Below are 24898 nucleotides of genomic sequence, written 5' to 3' on the forward strand. Positions count from 1 at the left end.
GGGAAGAGATATGGGAACATATGTATATGTATAACTGATTCACTTTGTTATAAAGCAGAAACTAACACACCATTGTAAAGCAATTATACTCCAATAAAGATGTTTAAAAAAAGGAAAGAAAATGATATAGGTTAATATGTTTGATATATAAAGTTTAGATAAATTAGCAAGAAAAACACTAGGCAACTAATAGGAAAAGCGGGGAAAAACCCAAATGGCCAATTTATAGAAGGAATACAAAAAATTAAACGTGAGGAAAATGAATGCTTTCATTGGTTATCAAAAAGACAAAATAGTTCAATGAGATAACATTTTTGCCCATCAGGTCAATAAAACTTAAGCAATTAGCATGTTCATTGTTGCCAAATGCACAATGCAACAGTTAGGGATACCATTTGCTGCTAAAAGAAGACATTCTGGTAGAACCTTTCCAGAAATCAATCAGGCAACCTATGTCAAGAGGCTTAAAAAATCTCTCTATCCTTTGACCAGGCAATTATATTTCTAGATGCCATTCTTAGAAAATAATCTGAAATCTGAATAAAGCTTTAGCAATAAGATACTCTTCAAAGTGTTATTTACTATAATATTTTAAAATTTGAGAAAAAAACCTTTCAACAAAAATTACTGTGTCAGGTACTAAAGATGAACTGGAAAAAAAAAAAAAAACAGTCCCAGCCCTCTTTGAGTTTAGAGCCTTTTGGCAAAGGGAAACAAATTAAACAAGTAATTATCTGAAGTCCAACAACAGGGGAATTATCAAGTAAATTATGAGACACCCAAATGATGAGATGATACACAGCCATCAGAAATTATTTATAATGAATTATCAAGGACATGAAGAAGTACTTATACTAAAGGAAAAGCTATCAAATTATAAATGGGTATAAAAAATATATTGAAAATCTGAGAAGGGGAGCAGGACTTCTGATGGCAGGTACTAGCAATCCTAGGTACAAGCGGGGTCTGTGGCATTTTAACTTGGGGCTGCTTCCATTACCCCCACTACAACCTGTGGCATTGTAGTTCTGGGGACACTGACACTGCCATTAAAGGGAGCTGACCTGATTTGGAGCTCCAAGGGAAAGCCCCAAGCCTGCAGCATTGTCAAAAACAATAGGGATCATTAGCAAACAAACATCACAGCTGCCTAAGCCTAGAATACTGGTTGGGGCAAATAAGACCTCAACCAAATACGTAAAAGGGAGCTCTGGAGAATGAGACAACCATAGGGGGCTTAAAGCTCTGACATATTCTTGGGGTTCTGGAAGGTTGGATGCATGTGAGGCCTTGCATTAGATGCACTGTGGACAAGGAATAAGCAAGGATCAAGGAAAGAGGAGAGCTTCCCAGCTTATCTACCAGAAGGATTTCACTGTTTAGTTTGAATTTCTGTACAAGAAGAAAGTAAAAGCCAAGGCAAACTGGTAAACTGCCTGAACTTTGAAGGCGTGGACTGGGGCACACATTCAAAGTCCATGCATCTAATAACCCTACTATACTCCAGACATTACATAAGTGCTAGAGATATAGAGTCCCTGGTTCCTGCCTTTGAGAAGCTCATATTCTAATCATGGAACCAGGTGTCCAAGAAGTAATTAGAAATCTAAGAAAAAGAGAGGGTTTCAAGGGACGGAGGGGCTTTTGATTAAACACAGCTAACTGAATATAAGCATCTGTCTACCTCCCTTCAGAAGCCATGAGAGTGAAGAATTAGGAAAGATATAAACCAACAAGATCGAGAAAGTGGGAGAGAATCTGACAGTAAAAGAGAGAGGTCCACAAAATTTTAGAGGAAAAGCCTTTGAAAAAGAGGTAACTGACTTGGTTGTATCTTTCTTCTTTCTGCCAAGTACCTCCAGTGGGGCCATCTAAACTGAAGCAAGTAATAAGCTAGTCCATTCCTGAGGGCCTTAGAAAAGCAGAAGGTAAAAGTTCAAGAATTGACGCTTCCATGGACATCTGAAGGAAACAGGAATTTAATTTTTCAAAAAAAGGGAGGGGGGGAATCCTTTAAAAGAGCAGTAAGACTCTCAGATTCTTTCACCTCAACCAGAGCGTCAGGCAACTGCTTTTTCTCCACACAACAGAAGACTTTCTGGAGAGGCTGAACCAGAGTCCCCAAACTCAGGAGCACCGGCCATAGCTGAGAACAGAAATGGGATGCTTTACTGAAAACAAGAAGTAAAAATCTGCACAGCCAATGGTGAAAGATCCAGCCCTTTCCAGACTGGGCTTCTGAATACTAGATTCGAGCTTATTACACCCAAATCCCCTCCCACAAGAGATTCAAGGAGTCCTAAGTAGAAAAACTGACTGGCTTAAGGAAAAAAAAAACTGCACAGTTAGTTCCTCATAAATACCCAGGTTTCCCCCAGTCACACCACAGGGAAGCCCATCAGTCAACAAGCCCCACTCATGTACACTGAGTTTCCAATCAACTATTCCATAACAGAAACAACCTCCCCAACTAGCTTGAGGGATACCTCTAACATGAAAGATACCAAGACTAAGAAATGGGAAAAGAAACTCAGTAAAAAACAGACAAGATGAGGAAGATATAATTCACATATCATAAAGTTCACCCTTTTAAAGTATACAATTCAGTGTTTTTTAGTATATTCACAAAGATGTGTCTCGATCAGTAAGCACTATCTAATTACAGAACATTTTAATAATCTCAGAAAGAAACTCCACACCCATTAGCAGTCACTCCCCATCCTCTCCCTCCCCCTCAGCCCCTGGCAACCACTAATCCAGTTTCTGTCTCCACAGATTTGCCCATTCTGGACATTTCATATAAATGAAATCATACAATATGTGGTCTTTTCCATCTGGCTTCTTTCACTTAGCATAATGTTTTCAAGGTTCATCCTTATGGTAGCACATATCAGCACTTCATTTCTTAATTCTTTTATGGCCGAATAATATTCCACTGTGTACAACTACCACATTTTGTTTATCCATTCATCAGTCGACGAACATCTGGGTTGTTTCCACCTTTTGGCTATTATGAATAATGCTGCTATGCACATTGATGTACAAGTTTTTGTGTGAATATATGTTTTCAATTTTCCTTGGTATATATCTAAGAGTGGAATTCTGGGTTGTAGAACCTATATTTAACTTTCTGAGGAACTGCAAGAGTGTTTTCCACAGTGGCTGCACCATTTTACATTTCCATCAGCAATGTATGAGAGATCCAATTTCTCCACATCCTCATCAACATTTGTTATTGTCTGTCCTTCTGATTCTAGCCATCCTAGTGCATGTTTAGTCTCACTGTGGTTTAAGTCTCATTAAGTCAAGTCTTATCGTGTTAAGTCTCACTGTGGTTTTGATTTGCACTTCCCTAATGACTAATGATGTTGAGCACCTTTTCATGTTTATGGGCCATTTGTAAATCTTCTTTGGAGAAATGTCTAGTCAATGAATTTTAAATTTTATTTAACTTTAAATAGCCACATCTGGCCAGTGGCTAGAGTATTAGGCAGATGGCAGGATTTAGCATCTGGGCCCTTACCTTTGCTCAAGGTCAGGTGGGACTGCCTAGGTGACTGAAGGTCAATCCCGGCTTCATACCTCAACCTGGATGCCCCAGATGGAACTAGGAGTGAGGCAGCAAGGAGGGAGGAAAGGGAAATTGGTGCAATACCTGGAAGGAGGACGTACTTGGCACAGAGCCTGGCTCTCAAAACTTACTGTTGATAATGAAAGCAACTCATATTTATTGAGCACTTGCAAGGTACCAGGAACTGTGCTTTATACCCACTGTCTCATTTAGTCGTTAAAACAATCCTATCAGGTAGATTTTACTGTATCCATTTTACAAATGAGGAAGCGGTTTTAGACAGATCAGCTAAGCAAGTATTAGTAATTTTACTCACCATAAAATTCTCCATTCCATTTCAACCTTAGAAATGTCTTTTCTTCATCTAGTTTAATTATAACAACGATCTGACAGTTCTCAATAGGGAAGCTAAGTGTTATTCAGGATTCCATCATTATGTTCAGCATATACTGTACAATTCTATATCTGCTAACCTATCCCAAAGGGACATTATGAGAATTAGATGGTTTTTGAAGCAGCAAAATATGAGCACTAAATGAAAATCTGAACTCCTGACTTTGTGCATTATGGGTCAGATTTTATCTTTTCTAATGTGTTCGGCTACGTCCTCCCCTTCTTTGAATTGGTTCAACAACTATATAATGAACATTGACTATGTGCCAGATGCTGTCCTAGGTGTAGAGATACAGCAGTGGCTATGACAGCCATGAATCCTGACCTAATGAAGCTTAAAAGATATATTAAAGAAATATATGGTTTTAAAAGTATACAAGCTTCAATAAGTTTATGTCACATGGAGGCGTTGTTGCAGTGTCTATTTCATAATGAACCTTATCCCTGCAGCATAAGTACCCTTAAATGACACTCTCTGCCTACTAAGAAATTCTGAGTCTGAACATTATAGCCTTTAAAATGGCTTAAAATCCACACATTTGGCAGAACTACGGCAGTTGCTTCTAGGGAAGTAGCACCCAGCTCCCAAGCACGGCCAGCTGCCAAGGAACAAAAGGAATTATTAAAGCTTACCTTCAGCTCCGCAGGGCTGTCCGAGACTCTTATGCACACCAAGGGAGAACAACACAGCTGGAGTCAGCAGAGCACTTCTCCTGCCTAAAGCGCGGCGTGATTTCCCAAGCTCTCCTCACCACCCACCCCTGGCCCCTACTTCAGGTAGATAAAACAGAAATGATGAGGCTGTTCAGATGATTCGTGTGGGTGGCTACTGTGCTGACTGGGACGACAAGGCTGCAGAACGCTGCTCCCGTTTAAAGAGCTCACATTGTATTCATCGCTATAAATAACAATTTAGGTTTTAAAACACTGCATTTCCACACTACATTGTACAAAACAGTAAAGCTCAAGTTCTCCTGTACATGGGTTGCTCTTGACAAGAGACCTAAGTAGCCACACTCTGAGGGCTGGCCGTTGCCTGACCCTCTCTCCTTGTACATCGCCTCTGGGATGAGTAAGCAGGGCAAAAGGTATGAATTAACTTGAATGGGAAAGCCCAAATGAAAGGTCTAACTCAATCATTTCCAGTCTCAAGCTCACTATTTCCTATGTCTTACCCAGCATCCCCTACCAAAGTAGTCAACCCAAGTTGACTGAAAGAAATCACGGACCCAAGAAACTCACCAATAACATAGCTCAGAATCATTCAGCCAACTCATGTTTCCTGACTTAAAACATCAGTCATGTACAACCAGGGAGTCACAGCTGCAAAAACAACACTTTTGCCTGATCTTACTAAAAGAACTAATGGAGACTGGGAGAAGGCCCCTCCCCCTTTTTTTCACTTCCTTCAGTGGTGTGGGTAGCGAGAAAGATTCCAAGTGCATCAATAAGAACAACACTGAAATTCAGTTCTTGTATTTTATATGACACTGACCACCAATTACCTTAAAGCCTGAGAGTAAGTACAAAAGAATACTGAGGGTGCATTATGATAGTCCAACTAAGGATAGAAATAGCCATCATTGGTTATGGGAAGACTAATGAAAACTCACCCAGTAAACATCCTAAGATTACCCACAATATTCATTATCTATATGCTCATAAACATCCTTGTGAGGTACAAGCACTTGTGACTAAAGCACTCCAGGCCAAGGATAAAAATTTTCCAGATGGGATGGTGCTATTTCAGTGGCTTAGAGTACACCAAACAGCTCCCATGAATTCCTAAATTTAGCAGTCACAAAGTGGGTTTTCTCTTGGGGAAGTAAAAAGGCAGCAAGAATTGGGAGAAATGAAGACTATAGTAGATAATTAAGTTAGGTTACACTAGAGTACAGCAAAACCAAGGACATACCAGTGCAAAATCAGTGAGGAAATGTCACAGAATTGTTAAACAGGCTACCACTATTACCAAACATAGAAGGAAAGGGCACAGTAGTATATTATTTTCATTCACAAGTCTCTAGTCACTGAGTAATAATTTGATATCAGAGAGCAATGGGTTTATAGAAATAATAGGGTCAGGTGTAAAGGCAAAAAAAATAGCTGTTTGCCTATTGATTTCAGGTATTTGTAGTTCAGTGTTATGGGCAAGAAAACAGTACTACTAAGGCTTCAACTTGGGCAGGGATCAGCAAACTTTTTGTGTTAAAGGCCAGAAAGTAAATATTTTAGGCTTTGCAGACCATATGGTCTCTGCTACAACTACTCAACTCTGCCCTTGTAGTGTGAAAGCAGCCACAGACATTATTTAAATGAATGAGTGTGGCTGTATTCCGGAAAAACTTTATTTACAAAAGCAGACAGTGGGCCGATTTGGCCCATGGGCCATAGTTTATTGAGCTCTAATCTAGAGTTCTAAATCAATGGTTCTCTAACTTTAGTGGGCCTCAGAATCCCTTGGAGAACTGTTAAAATGGATATTGCTGGGCCCCACCCCCAGAGCTTCTGATCTATCCGCTAGGGCCCGAGAATCTGCACTTCTAACAAATTCCCACGTGATACTGCTTTTGCTGGTCAGGGTGAGGTCCACACTTTGAGAACCACTGCTGTAGACCTCACTACTAAACAGGGAGTTCAACATTTTAAGTAGCTGCTGAAGTTCACACCAGATTGGCCACAAAAATTTGTCACTTGTAGTAAGTTCCAAATTTCAAAGCTCAAATAAAATTAAGTAATTTAAAGAAAAGCAAGGGGAAACACACTAGTCAGGATTTTTTTCTTCACTTTGACTTCAGTGTAAACATTACCCCATCCGTAAAATACACACAATTCTTCCTCAAATCTCTTTATTCAACATTTTTCACCCAACACGTTCTAAGTCCTATAAAGATTTGAGAAGTATTAAGCTCTAGAAATCAAACAAGAAAATAATATCAGTTTTAAAGACAACGGTAAATGACTCTTGCAAAATCAAAAAATATTTGACAAAGCCCATTTCTAATTAGAAGTGCCTCATTTCAAAATAATACATGTAAGGTAGTTTAAGACTTTTGAAGAATTGTGTCATTTTATGTTCATAAGGATCAAATGAGGTAGATAATATAGCCTTTACTAACCTTCTTTTACAAGACGAAGAAACTGAGGAAAACAAACCAAATGCTGATTTGTCACAATTAAAATTTTTTCCTTAAAATACTATTTTTCCCAGTAAGTTTTAAACTGCACTAATCAAATCCAACTTGTACATGTCTTTCCAGGACTATGTCTATGAATGTGTCTTCATGGGGAAAAATATCATTCTAATAAGATCTTCAAGTCCATATTCATATTCATGGGGCTAATGCTGAAGCCATCCAGGCAAGTCTAACCAAGAAGCCTGAACTTTAATCAGATGGCAATTTAAAGCACGCTCTACCTTTAGTGCAAGTGGGTCACAGATTATGGAAGTGTAGTGATCCCTTCCCAGCAGTACAATAGAAACACTCAGAAATGGGAGAAATACTATTAATGGAGATAATCCAAAAAGTAGAGCAGCAAGCCTAGAATCTCCCTCTCCAGGTTCCCAGGCTCTTTCTGCAACAGTGATAATGTATTCATTTGAATAGATATTTACACAAATCATTTTTACATCCATTTTAAGAGGGAAATGTTTTTTAAAAAGAAAGAAAAAAGGAAAGAAATATAATCTACAATACGTACGGTCAGTAGACCTTTTTTCCATTCTTATTTGCATTCTTCTAAAAGTTTTACATATGTTGATTATAATGTGAGATAATTACATTCTCACTTTAACCTGTAATCTGAATACTCCCGTAACAATTTTTTAAAATTTACATGAAATATAATTAAAGAAAGTCCTTAGTGAAAACGCCTTCTTATTTGTTTTACAAGTATCTATTTTACAAGTGACTAAAGAAAAAATTATTAAAGATAATCTCAAATTCAATGCCAGATATTACTGCTGGGACAAAAATCCAGTTAAGACAATATTAAGCCTAAGAAGACCAGTAAAGATTCTACATAAATAAAAGTTCACCATTCTGCTTCTGAACTAATGGCTCAGATGGAATTCAGCAAAAACTTCTAACCTAAATAACGTAATATAAGTAATACTGTCCACAGATTATCATAGGAAGAGATGCCTTTTACTGTCCTCTGAAGCCAACCTAAGAAGTATTTTCATCAAAGTAAGTGGTCTAAATAGATTCCAACATGATCATTCTTCCACTTGACAATGTAACATGATCTAGTAGATGAAATGCTGTTCTGTAAATGTAGGTAATTTAGATTCAGTGCCCAATCGTATCGGAGACTACAACTTTAGAATCTTTCCACCTCATTTTGCTTGTGTTTAAGAGGTGGACACTGCTGCCTTAATAAAATTTGGGGAAGTTACATAAAAGAACACTATAATATCCATAAATCCTATATATGGCTGTTTCCTAAATATATATTCTGGGATTCTCCTTGTCTCAGTTTTGAAATTTCACATTATGAACAGTTAATTCACCTTTCATATATCCAAATGCAAAGACAAAAGCTGATACAAAATTCCCCCTTTTAACATAATCTTTGGAGCTTTTCTCAACACTGCAAAATTAGAACAGTCTTGCAAACAAATTATGTAAATCTATAAGCTCAAAGAATGCTATCTTTCCTATGTACACAAGAGGCAATGACAGTTTTTTTAAGCCACAAAGCACTCTAAATAGTGTGTGTTTACTACCACAAAATGTATCAAGTGAAATGAATTCCAGACATGAAATAGAATTTGAAGTTTTATTTACACTACACACCCTAATCCCAAATAATGACTCTAGCAAGGGCTCTTGGTGAAGTCATAAAATATACATAGATGGCACATCACAACTTTCCAATTAGGGATGGAGATTTAGCTAGCGATGTTTCCCCTAACTTTATTAAAGCTAATATTTTAAAAAATATTCCATTTCTGACAATTTCTAGTATGTTCTCCACTCTGCTTTCATCCATTCTACAGGCAATAAGCAAGAATGAAGGAAACAGTTTTTTTCAGGCACTCCACATTTATACTGCCTCCAGTCAGACAATCTTAGAAGAATTTTAATGGGTTTCTTCCCCTTTAACCAAGGATCAAAAAGAGAATCCAAAAGCAGTAAAAACAAACAAAACAAACAAACAAAAAAACCCTAAATGTACAGTACTTCCCCATTTAACAGTGAAAACAGTTTGGTGGACCAGTCTTAATATCTTTATATTTTGGTAGAAACAATCTACCTACTATGGGGCTACTGAGACCACTGAAAGAACAACCCAACCTTGAGGGTAAACAAAAATGGGAACTGGACAGTCAGCTCCAGTTTCATTTTTAATCTACAACAGGATCAGCAAACTACAGCCCAAGGGCCAAATCTAGCCCACCACCTATTTTTGTAAATAAAGTTTTATTGGAACACAGCCACACATTTGTTTTCGCATGGTTGTCTTCACACTACAACGGCAGACTTGAGTAGCTGTGACAGATGTGTGGCTCGTCGAGCCTAAAATATTTACTATCTGGTAGTTTACAGATAGTTTGCCAACCCTTGTACTACAACATCTAAAGTTGTTGAAAATCAGTATAAATATGTCCGTGAGAGAAAAGGTTGACCAACAACCCATAAAATTTGCTTTATGTCACAGTGTGTAGAACAGACTCTTAGGCAAGCTGTGATAGTACTCCCCTGATTAAAAAGCATCTAACCGGGCTTCCCTGGTGGTGCAGTGGTTAAGAATCCACCTGCCAATGCAGGGGACACGGGTTCGAGCCCTGGTCCGGGAGGATCCCACGTGCTGCAGAGCAGCTAGGCCCGTGCACCACAACTGCTGAGCCTGCGCTCTAGAGCCCGCAAGCCACAACTACTGAAGCCCTCGCACCTAGAGCCCGTGCTCCGCAACAAGAGAAGCCACCGCAATGGGAAGCCCGCGCACCACAACAAAGAGTAGCCCCCACTCGCCACAACTGGAGAAAGCCCGCGCGCAGCAACGAAGACCCAATACAGCCAAAAATAAAAACAAATAAATTAATTAATTTTAAAAAAAAGCATTCTAACCCTCATAGACTGCTGGTGGGAATGTAAAATGGTACAGACACTTTGGAAAACAGTTTGGCATTCCTCAAAAAGTCAAAGAGAGTTACCATTTGACCCAGCAATTCCACTCCTAAGTATAAACCCAAGAGAAATAAAAACAAAACTTGTACATGAATGTCCATAGCAGGATTAATTATAATAGCCAAAAGGTGTAAACCACCCAAATGGCCCATCAATTGACAAATGGATCAACAAATGTGGTCTAGCCACACAATAGGATATTATTGGGCCTTAAAAAAGGAATGAAGCGCTGATACATCTACAACCTGGATGAACCTTGAAAATATTATGCTTAGAAAAAGAAGCCAGTCACAAAAGACATGTTGTACGATTCCATTTGCATGAAATGTCCAGAATAGGTACATCTGCGGAGACAGAAAGTAGATTAGTCATTACCTGGGGTAGGGAAGGATGGGGAGTAAGAGTTAAAGTATACAGGGTAGGCTTCCCTGGTGGTGCAGTGGTTGAGAATCTGCCTGCCAATGCAGGGGACATGGGTTCGAGCCCTGGTCTGGGAAGATCCCACATGCCGCGGAGCAACTGGGCCCGTGAGCCACGATTACTGAGCCTGCGCGTCTGGAGCCTGTGCTCCGCAACAAGAGGGGCCGCGATAGTGAAAGGCCCGCGCACTGCGATGAAAAGTGGCCCCTGCTTGCCGCAACTAGAGAAAGCCCTCGCACAGAAACGAAGACCCAACACAGCCAAAAATAAATAAATAAAGCCAGAAAACATCTTTAAAAAAAAAAAGTATACAGGGTTTCTTTCGGGGGTGATGAGAATGTTCAAAAATTTATTATGGTCAAAGCTTACCCTTCCCCCTCCCCATATCCTAAAGTCCATTCTCTAGTAGGTCTGTGTCTTTGACAAAGTGAGAGAGTGGCATGGACATATATACACTACCAAACGTAAAATAGATAACTAGTGGGAAGCAACCGCATAGCACAGGGAGATCAGCTCTGTGCTTTGTGACCACCTAGAGGGGTGGGATAGGGAGGGTGGGAGGGAGGGAGATGCAAGAGGGAAGAGATATGGGAACATATGTATATGTATAACTGATTCACTTTGTTATAAAGCAGAAACTAACACACCATTGTAAAGCAATTATACTCCAATAAAAATGTTAAAAAAAATTTATTATGGTCACCATGCACAACCCTGTGACTATACTAAAAACCACTGAATTGTACACTTTAAACGGGTGAACTGTATGACATGTGAATTATATCTCAAAAAGGTGTTACCCAAAATAAGGCATTCTATTACTCTGCTAAAACATCTAAAATCAGAGTATTAGAGTGTTATATGTAGGAATACCTCTTAAAAGACAACCAGTCTCTGCTTATACTAAATGACAAGCAGTGTAACAGTACTGAAGAGCAGGCACTTAGACCACGTATACTCAGGTGCAAATCCCCACATTGCCACTATTATTGCCACTTTGCCCAGGGCAAGTTACTAATCTCCTTATTCCTCAGTTTTCTCATCTGTAAAATGGGGAGGGGGGTGATTGCCTCAAAAGGAAGGTCTGTGGCCAAAGTTAAATTAGAAAAATATAAAGAATTTAACACCATGTCCAGCACATAATGAGCTCTCAAACCACAGGATCTGAGAACAACAATAAATTCCTAAAGTTGTCCCTGAAAACTTCAGCTTTATACTTGTTTGAATTTTTTATATGTTACCTGTGTCACTAAAACTAAAATAGGAGCTGTGAACCTAAAACTGCTCTAAAGTATAAGGATTATTAATTTAAAAAATAAAACAGGGTGAACATTTTCAAAAACTTTAAGATTTCTTTTATTTTCCCTACCTGTATTCCTCTGCTCCTTTTTCTAAATGAGATAGGCCTAAAAAGATTAAATAAGTTACCTAGGAAGCTTGACATCATTCAAGCCCCACCTCCTCTGTAAAGATTTCCCCAACTTCCTTCTCCTACTAGGTGGTCACAGTCTCTGGATTGCTCACTTAACACACTCTCCTTCGACTCCTGACTGAGTACTTACTATGTGTCAGTTGCCCAGTTATGCTGAGGATACTAGATGAACAAGTCAGATGCGACCCTGACCTTAACAGGACTTAAGTCTAGTTAGATTAGGTTTTAACTGTTTGTCAAATTCTCTCATGGACCGAGAGGTCCTTGAAGCCAGAGAACTAGAGTATTTGGTGAATAATAATGATAATGGCAATTTAAATAACAACCTTTAGACATTTTACGTATACCATGTTATTCAATCCGCACAACACCCCTGCAAGGTATATGCTATCACAACCATTATACATATAAAGAAACTGAGGCTCAGAGAGGTTAACTAACTTGCCCAGGCCCACACAGCTAGAAGTGAATGCATAAATGAAAAAATGAATGAATGTTAATTAGCACCACTAACAGTTTTACACACATGGTAGAAAAGAATGTTCATTTCACCATATTATTTATGTAATAGAGCCTGTGTTTAGCACTGAGAAAGTGCACATTTGGAAATTGTTGAAACTTATCTACATAGCTGCCAAAAGTAATTTGAGTATCTCAGAGACATTCTAGAAATAAAAAATACTTATGCTGCACTTCACAATCACTAATCCATGCAAATGGCTCATGAAGCAGCCATCTTCATTCCTTCTATAAATAAGGAGAAAATGGTGACAATGTACCCAAAGGTTACCAGATCAGATCTTAGGGGGCTGCCTTACAAGCTACAAAGCACTGTGGATCCATATGTTTGGGGGAAAGTAGGTACCAAGCCGAATACAGATTCAACATAGTATATTTTGGATATTATTAAGCTACAGAGAGAGAGAGAGAACACAATCATCATTGCTAACTGTAAATGATTCAAATATTCAAAACAAAGATAACAAAGTTAAAAAAAGTATATCAAAAGAGATCAAAAAGAGAATGTGTAACAGAATACAAGAAGTTGAAATGAAATAATATGCACTTAGATACAAAGAAACTGGCTTAAGTGAGACAAAATAACTGTTTCTTATTGTGAGTGGATGTGGACAACTAAAAAAAGCCAATGAACAAATTTAGCTGCGGGGGGGGGGGGGGGGGGGGGCGGGGGTGGAGGGAAGAGGGATGTGAAAGGGGAGGAGAGTACTACAATTATCCAACTGGGACCAGAAACCTTGAGGCAAGGAAGAATTCAGTTCCCTACAGGTGAAGGATTTAATAAAAGAACAATGGTTTGACAAATATCAAGAACTTAAAAGTATCTAAAATTTACTTTGTCATTTCATTAAAGGTATCCATTTAATTGAAAGTTATGCACCAAGCTTGGGAATCAAAAAGACCTAATTTTAGGAAAGCCAAATGGTTTTACCTAAAAGCCAGGCATCAGAATCTGCAAAACACAATTCTAGTGAAAAAAAATGTACTCCTTTTTTTTTTAACCCTAAATATGTTGGTGTTGAGATAGATTCACAGAGAGACAGTATAGTATTACCAACATCCACAGAAATGAAGCCAGAATCTCGCTTTTTAGTCACACCATGACAGAATATTAAACATTATATTCATTTTGATAGATGCTTTAAATTGCCTCTGTTATAGATAAGCCTTTTCTTGGTCCTCAATCAGTGTGCTGGCATTTTACATTATTGATGTGCCCAACCTCGAGACTTCTGTGATGTTCAGCTATCCCGATTCTTCTAACTCTGTGAGTTATACTCCAAACCACAACACCTCCCGCCCCGAGCTCCATCAACCCCCAAGAACTCATTCATTCATAGTTTAACTTCCACACAGTTGATTCCCAAATATTCACTATCATTCCAGACCTCTCCCCCAAACTCCACCCGTATATTTCCAGCAATGATCACTTAGAAATGGTCTGCACTCAATTCAAAGACAAAGTACCAATCCATATCATGGAATACTGGGCAGCAGGCTAAGGGGAGACAGAGTTAGACAGATATATAGATGGATATGGAAAGGCCATCAGATACACTATTTTCAATGTAAAATGAATATTTCAGTTTTTTTTAACAAAAAACTTCCAGAAAGGTTGTACAAAAACTGGACAATGGTTACCTCTGGAGAACAGAGCTATGGATGGTGGGAGAAAGGAGAGAGATTCACTATTTACCTTTGCATCATCTATATTTTAAAATTCATTTTATAATTTTATAAAAACTAGTTAATTAATTCTAAAAAGTAATGGAATATTATTAAATCTCAAAATTGGAAACATATATGAACTTTAAGTCAAAACTAGCTTCAGAAGCGAAATCTTCCCAGTATAGAAAGTCAAAGAGAGACTCTCCTATGCTGACTTGGGCTCTGTAACCAATCACAGCATAACACAGTCGGCCCTCCGCCGGGTTCTGTATTCGCATATTCAACCAACTGTGGATTGAAAATATTCGAAAAAAAATTCCAGAAAGTTCCAAAAAGCAAAACTTGAATTTGCCTCTCGGCATCTACTTACATAGAATTTACATTGTATTAGGTATTATAAGTAATCCAGAGATGACTTAAAGTAAAAGAGAGGATGTGCGTTAGTTACATGCAAATACTATGCCATCATATATAAGGGACTTGAGCATCCACGAATTTTGGTATTAGTGTGTGGCGGGGAGAGGGATCCTAAAACCAATCCCCTCACAGATACCAAGGGACTGGCCATCAGGGTAATTACATTTTACTCAGTTGAAAGATGGGATACCAAGATAAATGGGTGACTGGGAGAGAAAGGAGAGCAGGTCCTTTAGCACCTTGAACCCTGCAGTATAAATCCAATGCCATATTTGGTGGTTTAGAATCTGCACTCTCAGATGCAACTAAAAAATAAAAACAAAAATGTGAGAGCTGTACACCCATCAGCTTGTGGCTGTGGTTAGGTACCTGCTCTGCAGCAGTAACTCAGTCACTTGATTACTTAGGTGTGCAGTGTTGGCAGACAGCTGAGACGCTCACCACTCAGCAGCTGTGGTTCAGTACACAGTTTTCAGAGTCAGAGAAAACAATTTCAGTATTTTTATCACAGGATATAGGAATAACTACCCTGTGGAAACAACCCCACCCCACTCCCAACAAACACCTATCTCTGAAACCTCATTACTTCTGGTTTGGCAAGTTAGGAGTAATCAATCAACTATTCTGTCTGTTGGGGCAGGGGAATTGGAAGGAAAAAGCTGGAGAGTAAAAGGGGTGGAGAAAGTTCCAAAACAAATTATATTTTGGATGGATGGTCAAGATTCTACATTTCGGGGCTTCCCTGGTGGCGCAGTGGTTGAGAATCTGCCTGCCAATGCAGGGGACACGGGTTCGAGCCCTGGTCTGGGAAGATCCCACATGCCGCGGAGCAACTGGGCCCGTGAGCCACAACTACTGAGCCTGCGCATCTGGAGCCTGTGCTCCGCAACAAGAGAGGCCGCGACAGTGAGAGGCCCGCGCACCGCGATGAAGAGGAGTGGCCCCCGCTCGCCGCAACTAGAGAAAGCCCTCTCACAGAAACGAAGACCCAACACAGCCAAAAATAAATAAATAAATAAATAAATAAATAAATAAATTTATTAAAAACAAAAGATTCTACATTTCCATGCATAAACTTAGTTTGGTGGCAAACACTGGTTATTTCATTAGAGAGAAAGACAAAAAGAACACAATAGATGAGACAATGAACCGTAGTATGGAACCTCTACTGAAGAGGTAAGAAATTTAACCAGAAAGTCGAACAATTAAAATTTGCAGTAAATAGGGAATTCCTCGGCAGTCCAGTGGTTAGGACTCCACGCTTCCACTGCAGGGTGCCCGAGTTCAATTGCTGGTCAGGGAACTAAGATCCCGCAAGCCGCGTGGCACGGCCAAGAAAAAAAATTTTGCAGTAAATAAACTCTGAAAATGAAGACATATGCCTTATTTTAAGGAAACTCACTGCAGCATTTTCACAACTGGAATCAACAGCAGAATGCAGCATGAAATGAACGGACTTTAGAATTGGTAGGATTCCCATGTGATCTTGGGCAAGTTACTCACCCCCCTCTGAACCTCAGTGTTTTCTGTAAAATGGGAACAATGAAAGGAGATAACGTATGTAAAATGCCTAATATTAGAAGGCATAAATGGCAACTCCCCTTACGAAGTAGGCATGTTAAGTTATAAAAGATTTTTTTTTACTTGTGGACAATCTATGTCAAAGTTCCTTTAAACTGCTTCTGCCACATTTAAAATGTGAAAACATTTACAAAAATGCAATAATTCAAGAACAATCTCAAAAAGTGAGGTACACTTGCTTCTTTAGTTTATTGAGTAGAGCTGTAACTGGAGATGTTTGAAAGAATTTTCAATTTAAAGGAAATATCCAGAAACACAAGGGACATTAGAAAGATGTAGTTTGGCAGGTGAAACTGTTGCAGATACAAGGGGAAAATGGAAAGGGGTGAACTGCATGTGTCAAGGCCATAGAACATGTCAGTCATGGAAGGTAAGGGAATCACAGGAAGCATTATGAAGACAACGTGCAAACCACACTTCAGGAACTCCAAGTCCTAACGCAGTCTGTACAAAGCGGACGTGAAGATACTCTGAGAAGGTTGTGCACAGGCAGAAAAGCAACTGAGTGGCTCAGTTCCCTCCAAAGTGGTCCCAGAATCAAACTCCATCATCAGGAATCAACACTGCTTACCTCCTCCCAGTAAGGCCTGCCCCACAGCTTGGATCTTCCTGGGGCACCAGCACTTTAGCTGGTGATTGTGCTTCTTTTCCCCTGTTACATGACTGTCACTCTGATCAAGCACTTCCTTCGTGGAACATATACTCATTTCTGGAAAAATCTTGGTTCCTTCAGGCTCACGCTTGACCTTTTCCTAACATTAAAAACTCGTTTACCTACCATGTCTAGCTAAAATTCCCAGGGAAGGTGTTCCAACATGACGTAACACTCCCCCCTGTGGTACTAGAAACCCAAATCACTGGGCAAATCAATATACGTGAAAGCCATAGTAATTAGGACAAATTAGCAAAGCTGAATTTTTCTCTATGCTAAATTATATATTTTACATATTATTAATCTGGTATTTACATAAAGGCTGCATTTAACTCAATTCTCTGGCAAACAGCATTATTGGAATTGCAAGTATGAGATTTAAAGTGTATAAGCAACTTAACTATACCCTTTTAATAGAGTGTATGTCCAAACACAATCCATACTAAACTGATAGATTTCTTAATATTAAATTAAGTCATTATAGTAGACAGCCATCATCAACTGTTATTGAAGCAATCCTTGTTCTGATTGTCATCAATCACCATATTAGCATTAGATGAGTGTCATAAATCAATGTGAATCTTAAAAGACCCAAAAAAATCAAAGCCAAACACAGGCTGAAACAAAATTTTTATACAATAAGGCTCAGGAACACAATGTAGAGAAAAAAAAATCCACGTCTTGGTCTTTTGGCTTCAATACTTCCCCCAAAACATTTATTCTAGTTTTTAAAAACCGTAAGCCTCTGAAAAGCCAGTCCCAAAATATTACATGCATAACCTAAGTTTTAAACCAATGACTCTCAATCATAGCTGCACGTTAGAATCACTTAGAGAGCGTTAAAAAAAAATACCAATGACCAGGACCCACTTCCAGAGATTCTGATTTCATTGCTCTGACACAAGGCCCTTGAATTGATCTTTTTAAAAGCTCCCCTGGTGATTCTAATATGCAGCCAGGTGGAGAACCACTACTTTAATACAGCCTTTTGGGACAATAATTGCTCTGAGGTTGATAAACATGCTTTTTGCCTTTTAATGAGATTTTATTAAAACTACTCAATTCATTCCATAGCTAATGAGCAACTGTTACATTGCAGGCACTGTGTTAAGAGAAAGATGTGTAAGATATATTCCCTGCCCTCAAGAAGCTCCCTGTTAGCTAGGTAGAGAGACCCATAAATAAGTAACTGTAATTAAATATGATAAGTGCTCTTGAGGTGTAAGCAAATACAGCATGCCTCACAAACTTGCATGTCATCCTTGAGCAGGGGTCATGCTGCATCATTCCAATTTTAGTTTATGTCCTACCAAAGCAGGAAAGTCAGAAGTTACAGGTTACTAAATACTGAGGCAAATATTCAGCCTACACAAGGCGAAAAGTGTACATTTTGCTACTCTCCTTCACAGAAACTGCTGTACCATGAAGGTAGGCATTTCTATGTTTTAATTTGGATGAATCATTTTAAAATTTCCTTCATGTAACATTACTGATTATGCACTTGCCTATAAAACCATCAATTTGCAAAAGATACAGTAAATGCTTACGAACATAAAAATTAGCCGATTACCTGTATTTGCATAATACCTTTCCTTTCCAGTAATTGCTACATTTGCTAAGACAAGAAGTTTTGGGACAATGACAGCATTGGAGATTTGTTTCAGTCTCTTGAAAGATGTTACATGGGAAAATGTCATGGAAACAATAGGCATTCAAGGACCATTTGTAAGACTTTCAAAAATAAAAAGCACAGGGGGAAAGAGTTTAAATTTTTAAAAAAAGATATGGCATTCTCCCAATATTCATAATGGATCAGGCACCTGATTCCCTGTAAGTTAATGGATGAGTGAGTGAGTAGATAAGTAGTGAGGCAGGAGAGTGAGTGCGTGGTCAACTGATGGTAAAAAGGTGAAATCCATTTTAAAGCACTTCAGTGAAAATTTAAACCTGTTAAGCCCTAGGGGTCAAAAACAACTTGTGATACTAATTTGTTATAAAAGAAAAATCACAATTCCAGAGAACCTGGATAGAAATCAACAAGGTTTTTGGTACAGGTGAGGGCTTTCTGTTTAAATCCAGAGTTGAACAAATTCTGAGTTAAAATGCATGCTGTCAGAGACGCTGCAAGAAAATCTCAAGTGAATTTCAATTTCCAGATCAATATATGCTGAGACAATTTACCGGAGAAAACCTTCAACCTTTACACACAGGGTGAGGAACACTATCATTACATTCTCTGCCACAAAGGCTACCTTGAATTCATTATTTCACAGAATGACATATTATAAGCAGCACTGGCCAAGTCAGATTTTGTAGGATATGAATGAGAGTTCACGTTCACAGTAGTTAAGGTAGCCATAGAGGAACTATCACCTCAAAATTAGCTTGCTCCCCATCCTTATGCAGCTCTGAAGCAACAGAGGAGATGAATCTAGTTCTACCAGAGGCGTTTCCTGAAAATATTCTATCAATTGTAAGTCAGCAGAATACTGATTGTGCTAATGTGATGCTGTGATGCTGACCACTTCTTCTCGATATCCAAAGAGTCACATCATCACTCTTTCAGACCTCAAGGAATCAGAACTAGTTACTAACGTTGATTCAATGATGCCTATTTTCCGTTATCACAACAGAATTAACATTTTAATCTCACCTTTTCCAGTTATGACTTTGCTGGCTCATTTAAATCAAATATAACTAAGACACAACAAACATCATTCCCCCCATGCACACACACACACATAATTATTTGGGGGCTTTGGGGAAACACCTAATTTACCTGCACTGGGTGCCAAGAATGAAGAAACCAAGGAGATTTTTTTTTTTGACATATTTGTCTCTCTAGAACTGTGCTATTCACATATGGCTATTGAGCACTTGAAATGTGGCTAATCCAAATGAGGAACTGAATTTTGAATTTTATTTAATTTTAATTTTAACTTAGAAAGAGATACTTGATTCAGTTATTAGAAAACTTTTAGGTATGTTTGGAACAACTTGGGTATGTGAATCTACTTTTGCAAATGCAAATTTTATGGAACTTAAATACAGAACAAGTATTTACGATGAAAATTTAGCTTAGTGTCAGAATTGAGATGTGTGGTTAGTGTAAAATACACATTGGATTTTGAAGAGTGAGTATGAAAGAAAGGATGTAAAATAGCTCACTAATGATTTCTATACTGACTACATGTTGAAGTGATAATAGTCTGGATCTACTGGGTAAAAGAAAATATTTTATTAAAATTAATTGCACCCACTTGCTTTTAATCTTTTTAATGTGGCTATTAGAAATTTTACATATATAAAGTTACATATGGGGCTCACATTATATATTTTTTGGACCACTCTGCTTTAGAGCACTTCCACAACCACTTTACCAGGGCGCATTTGGATATCCTTCTTCCAGTAGACAGGCTGGTCATGTAACAATAGGGGCAAGGAGTAACACGTCCTTGTATCAACTGGGTCTGAGAAGTGTGTAGCAAGCTCTACCCACAATTTCACCATGTGAGGCGACACTGTAATACCTCAGCATGAAAGGAAAATAATAAGTTATCAGCACTTAAACAAATTGAAATCCAGTACTGCAGACAACTTAAAAGAGATAGAGCCAACTGCTCTAAGGTCTTGCTATCATTTCCCAACTGCGGACCTTAAAATAGACGATAAAGCACCGCTTCCAAAAAGAGGCAAAATATTTCAATGGTAGCTATCTAGTAATCCTTAATAACTAAGCAAAAATTTCTCTGAAATCTTATCTCCTCAACTTCTAAAGCCACAGAATACACGCTGAACTAGGAAATCAACTTCAGATCGCCAGCATTTCCCTCACAAGCAAATTAGCAGGATTGTGCACTTGGAATACTGTTTGACAAGAATGAAATGGAAACTATTCAAAACAGATTTAAGGAATGGACAATTAGATGAGGAACTGCAGATTTAATTCTCAATCAGCACTGTGATTAATCTGATTCCCTGCTTTTCCCTAGTGTAATTATACAACACAGATGAAAGGATGAGCATTTGGACTGTCAGTTCTATATTCTGGACCAGCCCGGTGACTCAAAGCAGACGGCGCTACCACGCTAAGCACCATCCCAACAACAGTCGAGGGAAGCCTCGAACACTGATTTAACAGTCATTGCATAACGAGGCATTAAAAATTCGGAAACCCCCAACTCTTTCCACGTTGGTCTACACCAGGTGAAAAATTTGCTGAAACTGAACGCACCCCGTCTTAAATGACCCCCTCCAATCCGGGCATGGGATGAACACAAAGGCATCTATCGAATACCCTGCACAATAGACACACACCCCACAATTTAAAATCCTGGACGTTCTTTCTCTATCTCTCCACGGAAGCAAAGGAAATGCAAGCTGCTCTTTTCGTTAATGGTCTGTGGTACACGCAAGGTAACAATAAGCTCAACTGTTCCCAGGAAGCAACTATAAAATCGGTTCTGCCACGTCCCTGTGCAACCGTCAGATAAAATGCAGACAGCAGATTTCAGCCGGCCCCACGCCTCATGGGGTGGCCAACCTCGGCTCGTCGGCCTCCACGGATCGCCGAGAAGCCCCCAGACACCACCCCGCGGGGGGTCCAGGTACACGTCTATAAATACTCCCGGGTGAGGAGGACGAGGGAGGAGGGGGGGGAGGGCAGGGGGCAGGCCCCGGGCGGGTGCGGGTGCGGGAGGACCCAGGCATCACTGAAATGCATTTTCCCACACTCCCGCTCCCTCGCGTGGAAACTCACTTGCCGATCACCTCGCACAGCTCGTACACATCCTCGAACAGCACGTCGTCGTCGGCCATGGTCCGGAGGGGACAGTGGCCGCAGCGTGGAGGGCTCCGAAAACGGGGGTGGGGGCGCCAAAGAGCTCAGTGCCCGGCCCCTGGCTCGCCTCCTCCCCTCAGGACCCGCGAGCCCTCGGTGCCGAGGACACTCGAGCGGGGCGGCGAGGCCCGGAGACTGCGGCGCCTTCCTCTGCGGGCGACCGCCCCGGCGCGGGCGGCGGGGCCGGGGCGCTGGAGCGAGGGCGGCCCGGGCCCGGCGCCGCCCGCCCGCCCGCTGCTCCTCGCGCTGCTCGGGCCGCGCTGCCCGGCGTGCGGATCCTCGGGGACCGCGCGGCGCCTCGCTCTCCTCTCGTCAGCCCGCGCGGGCCGCGAGGCCGCGACCGCTCCCTCGGTCGAGGCAGGCTCCGGCGCGGCGCGGGGCAGCTCGGGCTACAGGGGGGGCCGCGGCAGGACCATGGAGGGAAGATCGCCGCGGAGGGAGGTGGCGGCGGCAGATCGGCGCTGGGGACCAGGAGGCGGCGGCAGAGACGCTCCCTCCTCCTTCTCCTCCTCCTGCCGCCGCCGCCCGCCCGCCTGGGAGTGGGAGGGGGTTTCGCGGGACTGGCTCTCCGTGCGGGCGGGAGCCGAGGCCGCCGCCTTCAGCTCCTCCTCCTCCGCCTCGGCCGCCGACCAGCTCGCTAGCCCCGAGCACCCTCCTCGCGCACACAAGACCTCCTCCCACTCCGGCCGCACGGCTTGCAGAACCACAGGCCCCACCCACTCCAGCCCGTCGGGAGGCGGTGGCCCAGGGAAAAAGCCCGGGCAGAGCGGCGCATGCGCGCGCCGCGGGCCACGTCACGGCAAACCGGCGGGCGCCGGGAATCTAGAAGGGGCGGGGGGCTGAGGCACGCGGGCGGCATCTGCTTAGGCGGGGGCGGGGCGGGGTCGTTACCCCCGCGACCAAGCCGCGGAAGGGGTCGGGGACAAAAGGCCTGCGACCGAACGCACTTCCTTGGCTCTCTGAGGCGACAGGCTCGGAAGCCCGGCCGCTCCCTCCTTTTGTAACCACGAGAAGCCTTTCCCAGTTTCTGCTGGGGGAGGAGGCTGGGAAAGGGTCCTAATGAATGGGAAAGCAAGAACAGAGGCGGCGAGGTTGTCACTCCAGCTCTTGCTAGGCGGCTGATGCTTTTAGTGCCACTGTCACTCTTTAATGAAAACGAGGGCTGTGGATGAAGTGGTGTCCACCTACAAGAAAAGGACCAAACAAAAACTGTCCAGGAAGATGTGCAACAACAAATGGCAATTTACAGAGACAGCTTCTCCCGCATTCTGCCCCAAACTCAAATATCTATCCAGCGCCTACACCCACGAGAGACAGCCTAGAGAGAGGTCAGGAAAGCAGGGTCATACAGAGACTTTAAACCCCTTTGTATATTGCCCCCTCCCAAATTCCCACTACCTACTCTGCTCCTTTTACTCCCTACGAATGTTAGGCATGTCAGGATAAAAATGCAACTAGAGGGAGTGGATGGTACAGGGTCAGCCAGGGAGTGAGGTTATGGGTGTTGCCGTTGTGTTAGGTTGTATTCAATATGAAGATTTCTGTTCAACTGAGCATGTGCGGAATGAGCCAACGCCATCAGACAGGTATATGCCTCAGTTGAGGACCAATAAAAAGAAAAAAAAAAGTCTTTGTTCCTCTGCACAGCAGAAGTGCCCGATTAGTTCATAAATCAGCTTCTAGAAATCATCTGGTAAAATTCTCAGTACGGTAATTAAAACAAAAAGAAGAAGAAGAGAAAGAAAGAAAAAAGAAGATAGTATTTACCAAAGAGTGTGAGGGGGTGGAGACAGCCTATTTTCTCTTCAGAAACGTTTTCTGCAAACCCTTGACCACTCCGTTAAGAGGCTGAGAGATTTGCCAGTGTTAAAGATTTGAGTACTAGACCTTTTTTAAACAATGCAAATCAGAGGAAAAATGTAATTGTGTGAGAAGGTTTTCCTCCTTTTCCAAAGAGCTTGTGCATTCTCTAGAGAAGGGAGCTTTAGAGCCCGGGAAACATTGCCTCCATTGAGGGTCCCACAGCTCCAAGTCACTCACTCCAAATTGGCATGTCCACCTGGTACCTAGTGAATAAGGTGTTACTCCATTCTGCCTTGAAGTGTACAGCGACCCTCACCTTGTCAGCTTCATTTCCTTTCCCCAGTCTAAGTCGGAGCTATGCCAAGTCTTGTCGACTTCATTTTGGGGTTTGTTATCTTCCACAGGGACCTATGCTCAGAGGTAGAAAAGGACAATGACAAAATAAAACAAAAGAAGTGAAGTTGAATAAAAAAGACGACTACAGAGATAGGTTTGCATTCTGCTCATGGAATCACAGCAGGTTTCGATTTGGAAAGAGCCTCAGAGGTCGGCCAGTCCCACTCTGTCATTTACAGATGTGGGGTATGCCACCATGATTGGCCTAATTTGACATTCCCTGGTCTCTGGCCTTGAATGGTGCAAGGTCTTCCAGTCAGCTCAAAGCTCAGGACTTTCCCCTCACTATGGATGTGAAACACTCTGTTTCTCCCCACCCCATCCCCCAACCATCACACTGGCCTTGAATAAAGAGTATGCACCCTCATTTGCTGCCAGCAGGCATCTTGTGTCCATGAGGGTAGTCAGACCTAAGATGAAGGTGGAACTGAGGGGCAGCAGCGTGGAGATGTCCTCAATGACGTTATCAATCTCTTGTTTAGCCAACTCTCTACACTTTCCCATCATATAAGGCAATGAATTTCCTTACTGTTTAAGCCATTTTGAGTTGGGTTTTCTGTTACTTTCAAAGGAAGCATCCGACTAATGGTACAACAGATAAGAAAAAAAAGTTCAGAGACAAATATATGTCCATGGTCACGCATTTAGCTCAGCATCTAATCTGAACCTAGATCTCCCAGCTTCCAGTGTGGTATTTAGTGATACTGAAGTCCTCTGTAATACAAATCCCTCAGAACTTGTACCATGCTTTGTGGCTAGAAGTAGCCCCTCCGTTTTCTACAATTAAAATGACCAAGGCTTTTAAATTAAGATAATTCTTCTCTGGGTTTCTTCCAAAAACTCAATACTCTTCAAACAAATACGCACACGTATAAATGATCAGGTGTCTATAATTTAGTTCTGTTTTAGTTTCCATGAAGAAAATGTTAAAGTAACTAGGTGCATCAGTTAGATTGTGTTCAGATGTTAATAATTGAATACTCAATAACAGTGGTATAAGTAAATGGGGGGACTTATCTTTCTCATATAGCAAGGAGTCTGGAGGTGGGTGGTTACTAACATTGTATCAGCT

At 41.1% G+C, this 24898-nt stretch overlaps 1 protein-coding gene and 1 pseudogene across 8 annotated transcripts in view; both read right to left on the reverse strand.

Moving 5' to 3' along the window:
* The window catches only part of CASK (calcium/calmodulin dependent serine protein kinase), a 396439-nt gene extending 374616 nt beyond the window's left edge, over positions 1–21823 (reverse strand). For all 8 annotated transcript variants that reach the window (XM_068532540.1, XM_068532538.1, XM_068532536.1 and 5 more), the window contains exon 1: positions 21547–21823. In XM_068532540.1, the coding sequence (XP_068388641.1) occupies positions 21547–21605 (59 nt within the window). In that variant the 5' untranslated portion in view covers positions 21606–21823. The remainder of the gene's footprint in view (positions 1–21546) is intronic.
* Positions 18013–18107, reverse strand: LOC137757504 (U6 spliceosomal RNA; annotated as a pseudogene).
* Positions 21824–24898: the final 3075 nt, after the last annotated feature.

Source organism: Eschrichtius robustus, chromosome X, assembly GCF_028021215.1.
Source record: "Eschrichtius robustus isolate mEscRob2 chromosome X, mEscRob2.pri, whole genome shotgun sequence".
Classification (NCBI taxonomy): Eukaryota; Metazoa; Chordata; class Mammalia; order Artiodactyla; family Eschrichtiidae; genus Eschrichtius; species Eschrichtius robustus.